The 17,107-nt window shown below is 54.1% G+C and overlaps 1 protein-coding gene across 6 annotated transcripts in view; it reads right to left on the bottom strand.

Annotated features, from left to right (window-relative positions):
• DNAH1 (dynein axonemal heavy chain 1) overlaps positions 1–17,107 on the bottom strand; it is a 69,999-nt gene that overhangs the window by 29,398 nt on the left and 23,494 nt on the right. For 5 of the 6 annotated variants that reach the window (XM_037530269.2, XM_037530299.2, XM_037530287.2 and 2 more), the window contains exons 14-35: positions 16,829–17,054; positions 16,181–16,300; positions 15,601–15,683; positions 14,343–14,484; positions 13,860–14,015; positions 13,294–13,492; positions 12,964–13,217; positions 12,215–12,427; positions 10,603–10,767; positions 9,991–10,112; positions 9,752–9,857; positions 9,013–9,192; positions 8,202–8,342; positions 7,472–7,635; positions 6,965–7,078; positions 6,064–6,252; positions 5,684–5,789; positions 4,949–5,062; positions 4,373–4,522; positions 2,799–2,885; positions 2,503–2,689; positions 79–170 (exon numbers count right to left, since the gene is read on the bottom strand). In XM_037530269.2, the coding sequence (XP_037386166.1) occupies positions 79–170; positions 2,503–2,689; positions 2,799–2,885; positions 4,373–4,522; positions 4,949–5,062; positions 5,684–5,789; positions 6,064–6,252; positions 6,965–7,078; positions 7,472–7,635; positions 8,202–8,342; positions 9,013–9,192; positions 9,752–9,857; positions 9,991–10,112; positions 10,603–10,767; positions 12,215–12,427; positions 12,964–13,217; positions 13,294–13,492; positions 13,860–14,015; positions 14,343–14,484; positions 15,601–15,683; positions 16,181–16,300; positions 16,829–17,054 (3,310 nt within the window). The remainder of the gene's footprint in view (positions 1–78; positions 171–2,502; positions 2,690–2,798; positions 2,886–4,372; positions 4,523–4,948; positions 5,063–5,683; positions 5,790–6,063; positions 6,253–6,964; positions 7,079–7,471; positions 7,636–8,201; positions 8,343–9,012; positions 9,193–9,751; positions 9,858–9,990; positions 10,113–10,602; positions 10,768–12,214; positions 12,428–12,963; positions 13,218–13,293; positions 13,493–13,859; positions 14,016–14,342; positions 14,485–15,600; positions 15,684–16,180; positions 16,301–16,828; positions 17,055–17,107) is intronic. The other variant, XM_054694461.1, reaches the window with a different exon arrangement.

Below are 17,107 nucleotides of genomic sequence, written 5' to 3'. Positions count from 1 at the left end.
GGCCAAGGAGGACCAAGACCCTTGATGAGGCAGCACCATCCTGGGGCCCACTGGGTTACCCAGGTTGGCTCCACTTACGTTACTCTTGCCGGATCCTGTGGGCCCGACAAGCATGAGGCCGTGCCGAACCACTGTGGTCTCGTAGAGCTGGATGCACTTGGTCAGGAAGCCTGGGGGAAGGGAGGGCAACACAGGGGAGCCCAGAGCTCAGAGCCATGGGCTTGGGTCCTGGCCCCACCACTAGCTTGCTGTGTAACCTCAGGTGGGTCACCTCACTCCCTGAGCCTCAGTTTTGTCACCTGTGAAACGAAGATGGCAGTAGTACCTACCTCATTGGTGGGGACAGGTGAAGCCCGAAGTATAGAGCCTGGCACAGAGCAAGAGCTCTGCTAAAGTCCAGCCATTATTCTACTGTATTATTTCCTAACGTCCATGGGCTGGATGGTTAGCTAGCTTAGGCCCACTCACTGTCAGGCATTACACACTTCGGCCCCAAAACTACCGCCCAGCCTGCTGAGAGCACCATCCTCTGAGTAAGTGCTGGTCAGTATGAGGCAAACCCAGGGACAAAATCTGAGGGTCAGTCAGGAACTGTAGGGATAGCTGCCAGCTATGGGTTGAAGGTCAGACCCACCCAGGTAGGGAATGAGTGGGGAGGAGGTTGTGTGGTGGGGAGGGCTATGGCATCATATGTCTGGGAGACCTTGCTGGAGAGACAAGTTTCAATTATTTAATAATGGCAAAGCTGCCTCGAGGCTGTGAGGGAAAGAAGAGCTTGAGGCTTCGTTCCAAGGCGGTATTAGAGCCATGTGTGAATGCAGAACAAGTGAGGGAATAGGGGGTTGAGAGCCCTTGGAACCAGAGCGCATCAGGCCCCAGAGGAGGCTCTACATGGCTGGGTGGCGGGTGCAGTGTTTCTGGAGGAGCATCCTCTACCCCACCCAAAGGACCAGCTGGGATGAGGTCCCCAAATTACCCACAGGAGAAGAGTAAAGGGCAGCAGAGCCAAAGGCCCACAGGATGAGAACTCAAGTCGCGGGGCCAGGTGGGGCAAGGCTGAGACCACCTGCCTTCTGTCACAGAATAGGACTAGAGTCAGAGGGAATCAGAGGTGATGTCCCCACAGCCTTCCAGCTGTGTGGAGGCCTTTGTAACATGCCAGTTGGCTGGGGGCCCAGATGCTCCTTAGGAGGACACCAGGCCAGGCGCGCCACAAGGAGTATGAGCAAGTCCACAGCTCAGAGCAAGACACTGCACATGGGTGTGGCTAGAGCCCCAGCTGCAAACGAGGGGAGTGCTGGCTGGGGTGAGGTGAGGTGGAGGGAGTATTTGGGTTGCCGCTCATCATATCTCTCTGATGGTAGCATCAAGTTCCATTTCTGCCCTAAGCCAGTGAGGACCAGGCAAAGGAGAGACTGTCAGGGAGGAGCAAGGCCAAGAGGCACCCAAGTGCTGTGATTGCGCCTCATGGGGCAGGAGGGGCTCAGCAAAAGGACAGATCTAAATAGCAAGGTCACTTCCCCATTGTGAAATAAGAAATATGTGTCGTCTCTGCCCTCAGTTCCTAAACAAGGTGCTAGGGGGATTTTCTTTTCTAACATTTAGTCTTTGGCCCTACTTCTTAACACAGAGCTCCTAAGACCTTTGTAATTCCCTGAGTGAAAATGAGACAATGTCTCCTGATGCTGCATTCCCCGGTGAGGGCTGGTTAGCAGAAAGCCCAAGGCAAGATTAGAAACTTCCAGACCCACCCTCCATTGTCGAGACTGGGCTGGAAGTGGAGTTAATCATCAGTCATGCCCATGATGCAGCCACAATAAAGATTCCCAAAGTACGGGGTTTGGAAGAGTGTCTAGATAGGTGAACACATCCATATACTGGGAGGGTGATGCACCCCAACTCCACAGGGACAGACTTCACCCTATGGATCCCTTCATCAGGCTGTTCATCATATAGCAAACCAGTATAGGTATGTAAGTGCCCCCCAAGTTCTGTAAGCTGTTGTAGTGACTGATCATATGAGGGGTGCTCATAGGGACCTCTGATTGATAGCCAAGTCAGACAGAAGTTGTGGGTAATTTGGGGACAGCATCTGTACTGGGGGCAGTTGTATGGGGACTGAGCCCTTATCCTATGAGGTCTGTGCTAACTCAAATTAGTATCAGAATTGAATTGTGGGCCACCCAGCTGGAACTGAAGAATTGGTCAGTGCAGGGAAAAAACCCACACATGTGGTATCAGAGATGTGGGTGTAAGACAAAGAGAAAAAGAGTTTTCCTAGACACCCATCCCCTGAAGGGTTCTAGTGGACACAGGGCTGGGGGCGCCCTCCCTGCTCTGTGGCCTGCTTGGCAAAGAGCCCCAACCCACAGCATACTTGGCCAGATGTAAGGGACCCTGAGGCAGAGCGGTTCTGTTTCCCTCCCGCTGCCCTGGACCCCAGGGTGCCAGAGCTAGCACCTCCTTAGATACCCACTGGCAGTAGCCAGGAGCTCAGCTCACCATCCACATCCTTGAGGTTATTCTTCTCACAGGCTTTGCGAATGGCCTTGTCCAGGATGCCATAGTCAGTGTCCTCCTCTCTGATGGTAGGGAACAGGTCGGACACAATCCCAGAGAAGAGCTTGAGGTCCTCCTGCAGGAACTTTGGCACGTTCACATCGCGGATGGCCCGAAGGCAGATCAGCTCCTGCATCAAAGGCCAGCAGAGCCTTCAGGGTGATCCAGGCCAGATGCCCCTCTGGTGACTCCAGACCCCTACAGCCCCATTTCCGGTCACCTGTCTGCTTGGAACTCACCTCATTCATGCTGGGGTTTTCTCGCTTGAGGTTCCCGGCCGCTGAGATCACAGTCTTCACAGCCCTCATGCCGAAGTCATAGTGGTCCTGTCACCCCCAGACAGGAGGGGGTGGGTGGGGCTTCTGTGCGGAACACTCTGCCTTCCACCTGGTAGCTGGCTATGCCTCACTGCCCAGCTCTCAAGAAATGTCACTTCCCCTGCACATTGTTTGCAACCACCCACAACCCCCAGCCTGCACCTCGGCTCTCCTTTGGGCTCCCCTGGCATCCTCCACTTCACCATCTCCCTTGACTGGGTCAGTTACTGTGTCCATCCCCTGCTTGACTCTTGACCCCTCAGGGCAATAGCTCTGCCTCAGTCACTGCTAAGTCCCTGCAGCCCCACCACAGACCGAGGGTGGGAGCCACTGGAGTTTTGTTCAAAAAGTGAATGGACAATGGGGTTGATGGCCTTCGAGCTTCCTTCTAACATTCTCTCCTAACACCCCTCCAGACCAGCCATGGCTTTTCCTGCTCTTGCTTGTTTCCTATTCTTGCCATTACATAGGTGGGTACATTGGAAATAGTGCTGACCATGAGAGCTACCACTGGATCTGACCACAGGCCAGCATGTTTCCTACAATCTTGGACTTGGAACTGAATGAAGGCTCTGGGCCACTGCCACTTGACAAGGGTTGAGCATATTTCTAGAACCATGTGGGACAGTTGCTCTAATGCGTGTATGGGAGTGGTTTTGAATGTGGATGGTTAGAAAGAAGGGTGTGTGTGTGGGGTGTGTGTGTGTGTGTGTGTGTGTGTGTGTGTGTTGGCACCCAGGGTACACTGGTGGTCAGTTGCTGTTTTTCCCAGAAACAGATAGCATCTCCTCCAGTCATGGGTTTGGTAGGCTCAACCTAGGCATAGGCAGAACTATTTCCCCCAGGCCATGGTGATTTGTGTTAATGCATGAGCAAGTTACTCAGAGAGGACCCACTAGGGTCACACCAGAGACTTTCCTGGAGCTATTAGGAAAGAGAAAGCAAGCTGGTAGCATGTAAGCACAGGGCTGGACTGTTCTCTGCCCTCACAAGAGGGAGTCTTCCTGAGGATGAAACCAACAGAAAAGCTCAGCATCAGTGCAGGTGCCTGGCCCAGCTGTGTCTGCCCCTGTACCTGGGCTCAGCACACTGAGCAAAAGGCCCATGGTGGATGGGAGGTAGCTATCTTGCTCTGGTCCCACAAGGCCCAGGTACACTTGCTCTGAAGCCTTGAGTGTATGGCTTGTGGTGTCCTTAGGATCGACCATCCCTTGCACCTGAGCTAGCCAGGTCGGCAGCTGTTCCCGGCTCCCACTCCAGCTCCCTGTGCATTGCATGAACCTAGCCAGGCTCTTAGCTGCTTGGAACCTCAGTGTCCTCAGCTGAGAAATGGGGATATAATTCTATCTCATGGCATTGTTAAAAGAGTATAAAACATGTAGCACAGAGACTGGCCCTTGGCAGGTGCTCCACAGAAGAGGAATTTGGAACTGCTCTGGTGGCTGGGGGCAGGTGGTGACTTTTAGTTCTTGGGACCCCATAGGGCAGTGCCTTACCTGGGAGCTGAGCTGCTCAGAAGACAGCTTGAAGGTGGTTGTGATCTTCTTGGCCAGCACACTGGCATCACTGAAGCCAAAGGAGTAGAGGGAGATCTCAGCAATCATGGCATAATCGGGAACCATCATGGCCACGGGCCTGAAGAGCGCCTGGGGGCACAAGGTATAGTGTGAAGGACAGGTAGACTCCATCCTTCCAGAACACCACGGTCTCAGGACTGTCCGGGCCTCAGGAGGCAGCTTCATGGCCCTTTCTCCCCACTGATGGATTCCGCTCTGCACTGAGTGCCATAGCTGAGGAAGCTACATTGCTCATGAATGGACCACTCTACCCACTAGGAGCCAGATCTTTGTGCTCACCTAAACTTGCCCCCTGTCTTCTCTAAGTCCTGAGGATAAGTCTTGGACCTCCTTTCCATGGCAGAGGCTGGACCCCTGGGAGGAGGTTGCCATGGGGAACCACAGCCCTGCTGTCTAGCAGCCATGTCCATGCACAGGCGCCATAGCATCTCTGAACCCAGGCCAGAGCATCAGGGCCTCCTTGTGCCCTGAGCAGCCTCCTGAGCTTGAACTCACCTTCAGGTTGTCAGGCAGCTCGGTTCGGCCAGCATATCCCGGGTTCATGGTGATGAACACTGCACAGGATGGCATGAGGGGGATCTCCACACCCTCAAACATGAAGCGTTCCACCTATGGGGGAGGGCACTTACTCACCTGTCCCCTCCTCTAGATGAGCTCACTTGCTCCCTGTTGATGCCCCTGTCCTGGCTACAGGTGCTCAGTCAAGACTAGACCCTGAATATGGGTTGGATCCTCTCTGAGGAATTGGTCTATGACCTCTGGTCTCAGCAGCTCAGGTCCCAGCTCCCTGAATTCTTTACTCATCTGCTTCTCATTCCTTCCACATCCAATTCCTGACAAGGATTCTCCCTCAACTTTGATAAGTTCAGCTCTGACTAGGGCTCAGGACCACACTACATGGGGTGGGAGCTGCCAGCTTACCAGCTCTTGTCCCCAGGAGAAGATCTCTGGCCACTATGAACAAGGCTAGAGGAAGGACATTGTCTGGGACTTTCCATAAGGGTGAGGGACCCGTTCTTCATCCACCTAAGCTTAGACTTGGAGCTATCTACAGAGCAGGGCAGGGATATGGGGCCCCCTGCTGGCTAAAAAAAGCCCCCCAGGGTCAACTCTGCAAGGGGGGAAAGGAGGAGATGAGTCACGCGGTGGCATGGGTGTGGTGGCAGAGTTGGAGGGATGAGCTGGTGACATGGGGGAGATCTGGAGGGAGTGGTGCCCTTAGAGGCTCACCCGCTGTTGCTGAGCCTTCTGGATGGTGGTGATCTGCTGTGCCACTACAGACAGCACCTCAATATCAATGCGATTGAACTCGTCAAAGCAGGCCCAGGCCCCGGCACTAAGTGAGGAGAAATTATGGGAGGTTATGAGTTCAGAGCCCACCCGGCACCTCTGAGCCTCTGAGTCTGTTAAGGGGGAATCTCTGTGGCAATCTGTCAGCTCAGCTGCAATCCCGCCACCCACCCGCCCACCGCGGCGCTCACCAGGGGCCTTGCCTCTGACTTCTGTTATTCCATTCTGTCCCTTCCACCATCCTGTGAGGTTTCTCCTAGGCAGTGCCCTCAGGAGAGCTCAGCCTTTCTGCCCTGTGCAATCTGCATGCCCAGCCTCACCTGGCCAGGCCCTTGAAGAACTTGCCCATGGCCATAAAATCAAGCTGGTCGGAACAGTTGAACACAACAGTCTGGATAGCCAAGGCCTTGCCCAAGTCTTTGGTGGTCTCAGTTTTCCCAGTGCCAGCCGGGCCAGCTGGGGCACCACCAAACTTGAGGTGCAGGGCCCCAGTCAGGGTCAAATAGCACCTGCAGGAGTAAGAGGAGATGGGCACAGACCACACAACTTCCTCAGATTCCTACAGACACAGGTAGACAGACCCTCCCACTCTTGGACCCAATTGATGGTCAGCTCTCACTCCCCCCTCCCCTCAGGGGCCCAGATATGCCCAGCCCTGGCTGCCCGGGTCATGACTGGAGCCTTTGGTCACCAGCCTAGTACTTCTCCCACCCTATCTGAGGCCCTCTAGAGAGCCTCTAGAGGGTCCTGAGGCCCTCAGAGATGAGTTAGGATGGCCAACATGTGGATACACTTTATTTCCTTTACTCAAAATCAACTTAGAAACCCAGCTTCTGTTAAAACACAGACAGCAAGAGAAAAGGACTTGGACATGTTCATTTTGTTAAGAGATTCATCCATTATTTCTCTGGCACACTGAAAGGAGGATTTGATTATTAAAATAACAAAGCTCACACCTATTAGATACTTACTGAGCACATACACATGCTAAGGGCCTTATGTATCATTTCATGAAACTCTCACAATTACCCTGAGGAGTCTGCCAAAGAAACTGAGGCCCAAACATCCCTTGACAGACAGAGCTGGTTTTTAATCCAGAGCCTGCACTGCAGTGATGGACTGGCTCATCATGGACTGGTTATACCTTTCGGTGCCCAGGCCCCTGGACCAGTCAGAGCTGGAAGGTGGGCCCCAGAATGGGAGGGCTCAAGGGGAGCTCACCTGTCAGTGAGGGGTGTGATCACCAGCCTCCCACTGTTGCCCAGGTACTCGTAGCCATAGATGAACTCAGCATTCACAGCCCGGATGTACAGGTTGTTATTTGTCCAGTAGTACCTGTCATTTCAGGAAGATGTGTCCCCAAGCCATGAGGACACTGGTCCACGGGCAGGTACATGATCGCAGGGAGGCAGTTCTTTGGGGGAATGAGGATATCAAAGTATATCAAGGCCTGCCCAGCTTGTCCCAAGGGCCTTAAGGGCCAGGACCATCGTACTAGTGATTAACTATACTTTCTTGTGACCCCTGCACAGCTGCTCTGACCCTGGGGGTGGCAAGGCCAACTGAAGACCCCTGAGTAGGTCTGGCACCTGTTGATGGTCACTTGGTCAGGACAGTTCAGAACCCTCAGGTCCTGGTTATCTGGGGAAATAACACAGGTAGCACTAACCCAAACAGCTGCCAACCTGACCCTGTACTCTCTTCCCCTTAAACGTCATCTATGCTCACCTCAACTGTGAGATCCACTCAAAATCATTCACATTGACCACATTCTCCTGAATGAGCTTGCTCACCACATCCTTGGCATGGACCTCAATGACAATTAGCGCTGATAGCACGGTCCGCTGCATGTGAGACAGCTTTCCCCGCACCAGGGCCACCAGGTCATTGAGCTGCAGGAGTTGGGGGATACTGTCAAAGATTTGCATGGTCACACCGTGGGTAGGTTCCCCCTCCCTTGTGCAGAGGTTAGGCTTCTGCAGGAAGACCCCTCTATTTAAGGACTTCCAATGGTCTGGGATGGGAGGAGTGCAGTGCCCAGGCAAGGAAGGGCTGGCAGGCAACTATGTGAAAATGGAGGCACATGTGTAACACCTGACTCCTCTCAAGGGCCGGGTGGTAGAATTCAGCAAGGAGCTCTAAGCAGGAACATGTTAAGGAGCCAGTGCAATAGCAAGAATAGCCCGAGGGACAGTGCAGAAGGGCCCTGGGGAGGTGGCTCCCTGGCAGACCATGAGGAGGGGCACCTGCCTGCACTCAGAGTGCTCCTTGGACCCCTGTCCCTCCCACTGGCGACTGGTCATGAAACACCACTTCAGAGGTATCTGGCCTTTTGCTCTCTGGCTCCAATCCAGGCTTCTTCCAGGATGAACAGAGGGGAAAGCCCCTAAAAGAACTGGGCTTCTCCTGCAGTGCAGGATGAGTGTGCAGGAGCAGGTAGTAATCCCTTGACACCTACCTGCTGGCCAAGCTGGGGGAACAACCGGTCACTGAGGTTGCCAGCCTCTATGGCCTCTTCCACCTCCATTGTCCAGTAGGTCTGGCACCCAGCAATGGTCACCTGGCCAGGCCAGCTCAGAACCCACTGGGGCCTGGGCATCTGGGGAGATAACATGGGCAGGACTGATCTAGGCACCTGCCAGCCCAAGTCTATACCCTCTTTTTCTCTTAAATGTTTTGACCTTTCAAATTCTAGGCTCAAATTGTTAATTCCCCCTCAAAATCAGAGAAGCCGTTAAGCTCTGGATCTCTGGAGATAGTCAGGGTCACCACTCCCTCAGCAGAGAAGACCTTGAAGCAGAGGGGTAGGAGTCCAGAATTTAGGACACACAGTCCTGGGTTCAAATCCTGACTCTGTCGCCTGTGAATCACATGCCTTTAGGCAAAAAAAAAAATGTTCCTGAGCTGATTGTAAGATAAGACTTCATTAATTCCATGCCAGTGCTGATCACAGGGCTGAGACAGGTGATGTGGGTGAAGTCCCACCCAGAGCCCCACCCACAGTGAATGCTTGCAACATGATAGCAGCAATTGATTATTATTAGGAATAAATCTCACTTTTCAGATAGTGTTTTCATTTTCTTCCCTGAGCGGGCCCCAAGGACCCCCTTATCCCTAAGGTCCCCTGGCTTACTGAACAGCAGCAATCAAGGCTGTAGCCTGAGGATGAGGCAGGCAGGAACCCAGCTACTGTGATAGAGGAGAGGCACTGACTGAGGAAGGCCACGACCAGGTTCAAAGACTATCCTGGAATGGGAGGCATAACTCACGGTGGGGTAGGCCTTGATGGCCCTCTCGATGATGTCCCGCACACTGGTCTTCATGCTGCGTTCCACCTCCAGCAGCCAGTCCTCAACATTGTTGGACGGGTAGATGGAGAACGACAGCTGCACTTCCTCACCCTCTGCCGAGTACATATGTGTGATCTCCAGGTCGTCCTGGAACCGCAGCTGTGGGCAGGATGAGAGTGAGAGTGGGGGGTTATGCCAGGTTTGCCAGAGGCCTTGTCCACTATTGCCCCAGAGCTGATGCCATTTGTGCTCTCCATCTTCAAAACAGTGTTAGCCTGGGTGGAGGGTCGGGAGCTACCCCACCCAGTATCCTCTTATCTGGGCCTTCTCTGATTGCATGTGGGCAGGATGGGTCTATATATCTCCATCTATGGCCAGTCCACTTGGAGAGAGCAACTAAGCCCACCCGGCCCTGCATGTCCCCTTCCTGTGCAGGCCTGTGTAGCCACCCTTGGAGATGAGGATAAAGAATGTCAGCAGCCCCTGAGTTTATGGTTTCTCAACCCAGCTAGCACCTCAGTACATTGGGAGGACAGGGATTCCCTAGAATGGTTGAGGGGGTTCTACAGTTCCTCCCACTGGCCCCAACTGTATTTTCAAGGACCAAGAATCCCACTTGCCACCTCATTTCCTGCTGGAAGGACTTGGAGTAAAAGAAGAGATGTTCCCCTTGTTGCCCCAGTTCTCCTGACCCTGAGCCCCAAGACCAGTTACCCACCCGGGCCATGTTCTCGAAGCACTTGCGAAGGTGGGGTTGCACAGCTGTGGGATCCTTTGTCTGGGACAAGATCTCAAGTAGTTCATCATCAGACAGGAAGTAGAATCTGCCAGGGAACAGGGGTGAGGGAATGGATCAGGTAGCTCCTAGGTGCCAGCTGCCCCAGTACCACTGACATCGCTAGATCCCAGCATCATGGGCAGGCAGTGACAGAGTGGATATGGACCAGTGGTGCCCACCTGGGGAAGAAGCTCCGCTTGGTCTCCAAGTACTCGCTGAGGCCCTTGTGTACCATGTCCAACAGCTTGTTGCAGTCCCGCAGGCTGTCCAGCAGCCTCTGGTCAGAGCACACATTGATCACCTGCATGGCCAGGGCCAGGGAGAAATCAGAAGTGAGCACGGTCCAGCTATAAGGTGACAGGGTGTGCTCAGAGAGCATCCCCACCAATCAGAGACCTCAGTGGGGCCTGGGATGGAAGAGGGGCAGGAAAATGACCCTAAACCCCTGAGGTGGCATCTATTACCCTGTCAATTCCACAGAAAAAAAGTCTTTGGTCAAAAAAAAATAGGGTTAAGCAAAACCCAGCAATTTTATTTGCTGCAGGACTTATCAGGGCTTCTAAAATGTTAATGAACACTGCAAATGTCCAAGAAGTAAACCATCAGCTGTTAAGTCTCTAAGAAACATGGCTTAAAACTGAGGAGTCCACTCAGGGGGACACAGGCCAAGACCAAAATCATGGACTTGCCCTCCCTCCGGTCTTGTTTGGGAAGAAAGCGATCAGGAACGCCCAATATGATCAGGGCCCTCAGTGGTCCCAGCTGCCCCCTCCCATCCTGTGTGAGCTTGCCTCCCGGTTCTCATAGACATTCTTCATGATCTTCCTCCAGATGCGCTCCATTGTCTGGTAGCGCTTGCTCTCCACGGGCAGCTGCCTATTGATGTCCTCAGAGCTGAAGATGGGCTCCAGGTAGAGCCAGGACCGCTGACAGTTCAGCCACTCCTCCAGGACTTCCTGGTCAAGGCATGGACTGTCAGGGCTGGAATTCAAGTTGAAATCTCTCTCCCATGATGGAGATATTTCACCCCAGCCAGAGTGCTGGGCAAGAGCCCTGAGCACCAGTCAGTGTCCATGGGGAAATTTCTAGATGGAACTGTCAGCCCATAGTACTTGAGGAAACAAAGAGCTACATGGATGACCGCTCTCTAGAGAACCCCCAAGTTCCCCACAGGATGCTCGAGCCTCATCAGAGCCTGGGGATCCACTCATCTCTATAATAAAACCACACCCAAACCTGCAAACTCCAAAATCACAGGAGAAAGTCCTTGGAAGGTCAAACTAAGTCTCCTTTTCTAGGAGAACTTTTGGGTCTGTCACTCCAGGATTCTGAGGTTTACTGGGACTAGGGCTTAAAATCCCTATAATACTCTCTGAAACATTAGCCCAAGTATGAGACATCTTCAAAGCAAGCCACTTTCCCTTCCACCTCCATATTTCCCTTTCAGGATTTATCTTGGTTTTTCATATCAACCAAGCTCATTCATTCATTCATTTATACATTCACTCATTCTCTTCCTCATGAGAACGGCTCTGTGCCAGGCCTGTGCCAGGCCCACATGGGTACCAGGAAGAACAGAGGGGGACAGGATGGGGTGCCTGCCCTTGAGGAACCACATCCACTAAACAGCTAATTCTGCCGCTGAACTGACAAGCGCCTGGAGGGGATGATAGGCTCTGTGAGAGACACCAACTAAGGGCCTCCATGGGAACACCCTGAAGGTGGGTAAGGGAGAATCAGAGTCTGCTGCTTAATGCTGAGGCTTGGAGGAAATGGGAATTGGGGATGAAACCTCAGTTGGAGGGAACAGCATGAGCAAAGGAGCAAAATCAGGGGCAATGCTGATCAGCTCAGGCATCTCCGGGTGATCCAAGGAACAAACAGACCGTGCTCCTTACTCAGCTTCTGGCCTTCACTGGAGCTTTCGAACAGTTCCCAGGAAGGGTCCAGAAAATGAGCTGTCAGACTCACTAGTAGGCCTGGATCCAGCCCTGTCCTCCAGTGCCCTGCAAACAGTCCCCGTGTTTGGCCTGGACCCCTAAAGAGGGGCAGTCCCCAGTGCCCATCCAAACTAGCTCCAAATGGTGTGGGAATGGGAAACTCAGAACAGAGTGGGAGAAAGTACTGAGGAGCCTTAGGGCTAAGACTGAGGCTTAGTTTTAAACCTCAGTTCTAAGCCTCAGTTCTAAGATTGGAGTTCCTGGTCATCCCAAGCAGAGACAACCCTTTGACCATCTACAGGCAGCTCCTACGCCCCTCCCCTTGATGAGAGGGACCCGTCAGAGAGCTAGGAGCTGTGCTGACCTGGGCAAGGCACTCTACCACTTCAAGCCGCACCTATCCACCATGGGGCAGGGTGCCATGAGGGTGGGGGAGGGGTCAGAGAGGGCAAGCTGGGCCCACCTGTGTCAGCTTCAATTTGCTCTCCCAGGAGTTGATGCGTTGCTCAAAGGGCTTCTTGTAGGGCGAGAAGGACATGCCCTGGGTCATGATAATGTGGTCATCCAATAGCTGTGAGGCCTCATCTGGGCTCTTGAGGATGTAGGTCTCCGTCTCCTTGTAGGGCAGCACATTAAACAGCGTGGTCGACCACTCCTTCTCCATCTTGTCCAGTGCCTGGGGTGGGGAAAGAGTCGAAGCTGGTTGTGGGGTGGGCTGGCTGGTGAGCTGGCTGGCATCATTGTGTAGGGAAGAGCCGGCTCTGCACAGCCATGATATTTGCTCAGGCCCCTCTGGCAAATATTTCTACCTGTCTGGTCAACAGATTGCCTGCAGGCTCTCACCTGAATTCTAGATCGGCTGTTCTCACACATGTGCTGCACATGTATAACATGCATGTACACATGCCAGTTAGGATTTCTGATCCCAGTTCTAGGACTTACTGACTTTGTTATGAGTTACGAACTCTCTGAGCCTGCATTTACTCATCTATTAGATGAGGGTATGCTGTCAGTCATTCCTACGAGAGGAGGATGAGCACTCACAGGGGTGGGAGACACTGGTCAAGCACTTATTTACAGTATGAACTCACCTAATGGAATGTACTTCTATCCTTGGGCCTGGGGAACGATCCCAGGAATGGGGCCCAGTATATCATCCCCCCACACTGCTGAGCAGGCCTGGGGTGGGGAGGCCTGCTGGTGGCTACCCACCTGCTCGATGGCATACTCCTTGCTGGCCACCTCAGCCACCTTGCTGATGCTCTCGATGTGGTCCTGCAAGTTCATCTCGAGGCAACGGGAGAAAGTCAGGTTGGCCTTGGGCCTCACGTTGATGTCAATCTCATCGGACAGTAACTCCCAGTGCCGGTTCCGCATGCCAGGGTTGCGCAGCCCCTGGATCAGCGGGATATAAGGCTTGAACTCCTCGATGCGGGACTGGATGTCTAAGGCCACTTCCTGGCAGGCTGTTGGGCAGGGCAGGCAGGTATGAGAGGCAGCCAGCAAAGTCCAGGAAGGAGGGACTGGAAGAGCTTGGCCTACCTGGAATGTCCCTGAACTGCTTCACGCACTTGTGCATGGTCTTGAAGGACTCGATGACATTCTTCTCTAACTGCTCAGCATCGATGGCAGATAGGGGGTCATTCATCCAGCTCTCAGACCAGCGCAGCCAGTCGGAGGCTGTGGTCCAGAGGTCCAGGTAAGGTTGGAAATCCCTCACCATCCTGGAGAGCTTGTCATACTGTGAGGACAGGAGAGTCAGGGCTGTCTCGGTGCTCCCCAGCCTCTCTACCTCACTCCTTCTTAGGTCAGGTTCTCGTCCCCTCCTGGCTCCTGGCTGCTGTCTCTGGTCCTGTCCCCATGGACCTGAACCTGGCCTCCCTCCTTCCTACCCTTCACAGGTCTGGGCTCAGACTGAGCAAGTCCTGCACTGACCCTCAGGCCTCCCGCCCATGAGTAGGTCATTTCCTCTCTGCAGCCTGCTCAGTTCTGCCCCCCAAAAGCCAGGGCCTGCCACCTAGCAGCAGGGTTCTGACATGGCTGCCGGTAGTATGGGCTCTTCCTCACATCTGGGGAGTAAGGGGGACAGCATGCCCACTGGAACCTACGTTAGTGATGGGTAAGCCAAAGATGCGCTCGCGGTTGTTGTAGAGTAAGGCCAGCTGCTGGCAGTCCTTCAGCTGCTTCTTGACCCTCCGCACCTCATTGGCGATCTCATGTGCTCTTGCAATCTCCACATGGGTGGAAAAGCCGGCTACCACCAGCTATGGGTCAAGGAGCAAGGGGTCAGAGGTGGCCGCAGAGCCACCTATGCCCATGTGTCCTCCCTCTATGCCCAGGAGCTCAAGGTCCCGAGGGCATCGTCTCCAAGTTCTAGGGGCTCTGTTCTCCTGGAGTGAGCAGCTTCCAGGCCAGTATCACACCCATTGTAGCACGGCAAGGTCAGAGGAAGACCCAGTGCCCTGAACGCTGTGCTCGTTGTCCATGGGGGCTCTTTGCTACTCTGAACTTTTCTGGATCTTGAAGTGAGACCAGGCCTGGAGAGCTGTATGAGCATGGAAGGGAGCTAATGGTGTGCCCGGCCAACCCACCTGCAGTCCTTCCAGCTTCTCCTGGAAGTTGTTCTGATCCATGATCTGGATTTTGCGGAACTTCTCCTCATCTTCTATGTGCTGCTGCTGCACTATCTCTATCTGCCCAAGGATCTTGGAAGGCCAGTTGCTGGCAGCCCATCTGGATAGGGCAGGGGTAAAGATTGGGAGAAACGTCATAGCTGAATCATGGGGTGGACAGGCTAGGCAGGGGCACCCAGGATGAAGGGGAGAATGGGGGAGTTCAGGCAGCAGCTGGAATATCCAGGCTTGGGCAACTGGGAAGCAGGAGTGAACCAGAAGTTACCATTGCCACCCTCAGGGTGTGGGCATGCCTGGCAGCGTAGTCCCTGCCCTGGGATATTGGTGAGGGAACTGTGGTCAGCATCACAGGAGATGCAGATCTAATGGGCCCAATGCAGTGATGGGTAAGGCAGGGGGTGGTGTCTGAAATGAGATGGGTGATGCTGAGTTCCCCTCTTAATTCCATGGTCTAAAGGGTCCTCCCCTGAGCTGAGGCAAAGTAAAGCATCCAACATGCATTTCCTTGGTGACCAACCAGGGCCACAAGGCCGGCTTCCTTCATATTGGACTAACTCCCTTTGCCTGGCTGGAGTGGGAGGCTCTATAGGACTCAAGGATTCTGCCTGCAGCTGGCCTAGGGATGCTGACCCTGGCAAGGCCCTCAGTGAGCACCAGGAGGCTTTGGGGCTCTTGGGCAGGACTCCCAAGGGCCAGTGTCAAACTCTGCTAGGTCTGTGTCCTGAAGGCCCCTCCAGTCTATGAGGCAGGGTGGGCAAGGAGTCCTGGAGGCCTTGCTAAGTCAATCCCAACCAGAAGCCATATACCACAAGACTCAAGCTGGGTCGGAACAAATGCCCCTCCCCAGGGACTGCCCACCAGGCTGGGCTCTGCCTTCTCTCAGCATTCCCCAGGACCCCAAAGGGCCTCAACCACAAACAAGGGGATCCTAGGGCTGGAGTGAAGGTGTGTCACGTCGATGCTGGGGTAGAGAATGGAGATGGGGCTGGGGCACTGCAGGGCCCCCGGGCCAAGAGGTCCAACTGATTTCTTTTTGCCCCACTGGCCACCTGGCCCTGGTTCCAGCTCTGTAGAACCACGGCCTCTGGCATCTTTGAGGGCATTGCTGCTGTGACCTTCCAGCCTACAGCAGTCAGAATATTAGCGAGCAACTGCACCCCTCCCCTACATCCTGCTGTCCACATCTGCCCAGTGTAGGGACCAAGCTCCCACTCACTTGTCATTGAAGTCATCTACACTGAGGTTGTAAAGGAACTCATCCATGATCTGGTAGTCGTCCATGACCTTCGCAATTCGCTCCTGCATGGACAGGTGGTGATGAGAACTGCATGTGTGTTGGGGGATGGCAGGGACTGTTAATGGTGGGGCAAGGAGGAGTACATGTAACTGGGACCTGGTTTCCAAAGCAGTTGGGAGCTAGGGAGAGGATGCTGTCTTCCAGAGAGAGGAGGCCAGGATGGGGAAGGAGGTGTGGGGTGTAAGACCCTCACTGGGCTCAGGGCTTCAAGGGCCAGGGCTATGGCCACCATGTCTCCAACCTCTGGCCCCCAACCCATACTTTCCACCTTCCTGACCTCCCAGATCACATGACCCTGAATCTCCATCATGAACCTGCCTCACAGCACCCTCCGCACCCTATCTGTCCTCTGTGCATCTGCCTCATCTCCATGGGCCCAGTCCCTGCCCATTCCCCACACTTAGTCTCTTGTGCCTCCTAGCCCCCAAGTCCTTTGTATGCCCACCTGACCTCAGCCCCAGCAGGCTCCTGGACAGTGACCCCTGTGTGCCCAGCTCACCTCCAGCCCCTCCAGCTTCTCAGGTATGCTCTTCATCCATTCACGAAGCTCAGCCAGCTCCTCAATGCTATTGGGCTTCTCGTAGATCTTGCGGCTGATGCTTCGGAACTCCTCACAGATCTGGCAGTGCAAAGAAGGCTCTGAGGAGGCAATGTGCCCCTCTCTTGCCTCCCCTAGGACCTGCTCCTCCTCCTGGGTCCCCAGTGTTCCCCACAGGTAACTGCACTACCCCACCACATCCTGCAGTACGTTTGGGAAGGGGTGCTCTCAGCCAGCTCCTGAGTCCTTGAGGCAGGGTGAGAGAGCCAGCAGCTCACTTCACTCTCTACCTCCTGCAGCTACTTGCATGCACAGGACTTCTGAGCCAGCACTTGCCCAGCCCCAGCTCTCGATGGATCTTTGCAGGGTGACCTTTGTGAGTTTCCAGGGTATCTATAAGTTTAGGGATGGAGGCAGCAGCACCCGCTTCCTGGGACCTTCCTTTATAGGACAGTACCCTGCAGATAGGCAGGGTCAAAGTAGGGTGACTTCCAGATCCTTCCATTGGCCTGGATGTCTGCAGTCACCTGGGGACAGCTTGCTTTTGGGAGTTCACCATGGTGTATTGCTGTGGGCAGTGGAACCTGGTGGGGGCAGGGTGGTGCTTACATTGTCCACCTCCTGGTGTAGGTTTTTGGCCAGGATGTCCAGCATGGAAGTGGCCAGGGCCTTGCGCTTCTTGGACAGGCTCTGCTTGACATTGTCAACATTGATGTAGAAGGGCCCAATGACAATGCTGCTGGGCAGTGAACTGTCCAGGATCTCCTTCTCCTGCAAGTGGGTAAGCACCACCTCCCGCACCACTTCGGCCGATGGGCACTGTGTCTGGTAATCCCTGCAGACAGCAGGCAGTGAGTAATGAGAGGGTAGGGGTCTCCCCAACACACA

This window comes from Talpa occidentalis, unplaced genomic scaffold, assembly GCF_014898055.3.
Source record: "Talpa occidentalis isolate TD23 unplaced genomic scaffold, MPIMG_talOcc4v2.1 talOcc4.10, whole genome shotgun sequence".
NCBI classification, from domain to species: Eukaryota; Metazoa; Chordata; class Mammalia; order Eulipotyphla; family Talpidae; genus Talpa; species Talpa occidentalis.
The sequence above is the reverse complement of the archived record's forward strand: the minus strand, read 5'-3'. Positions and strand labels throughout refer to the sequence as shown.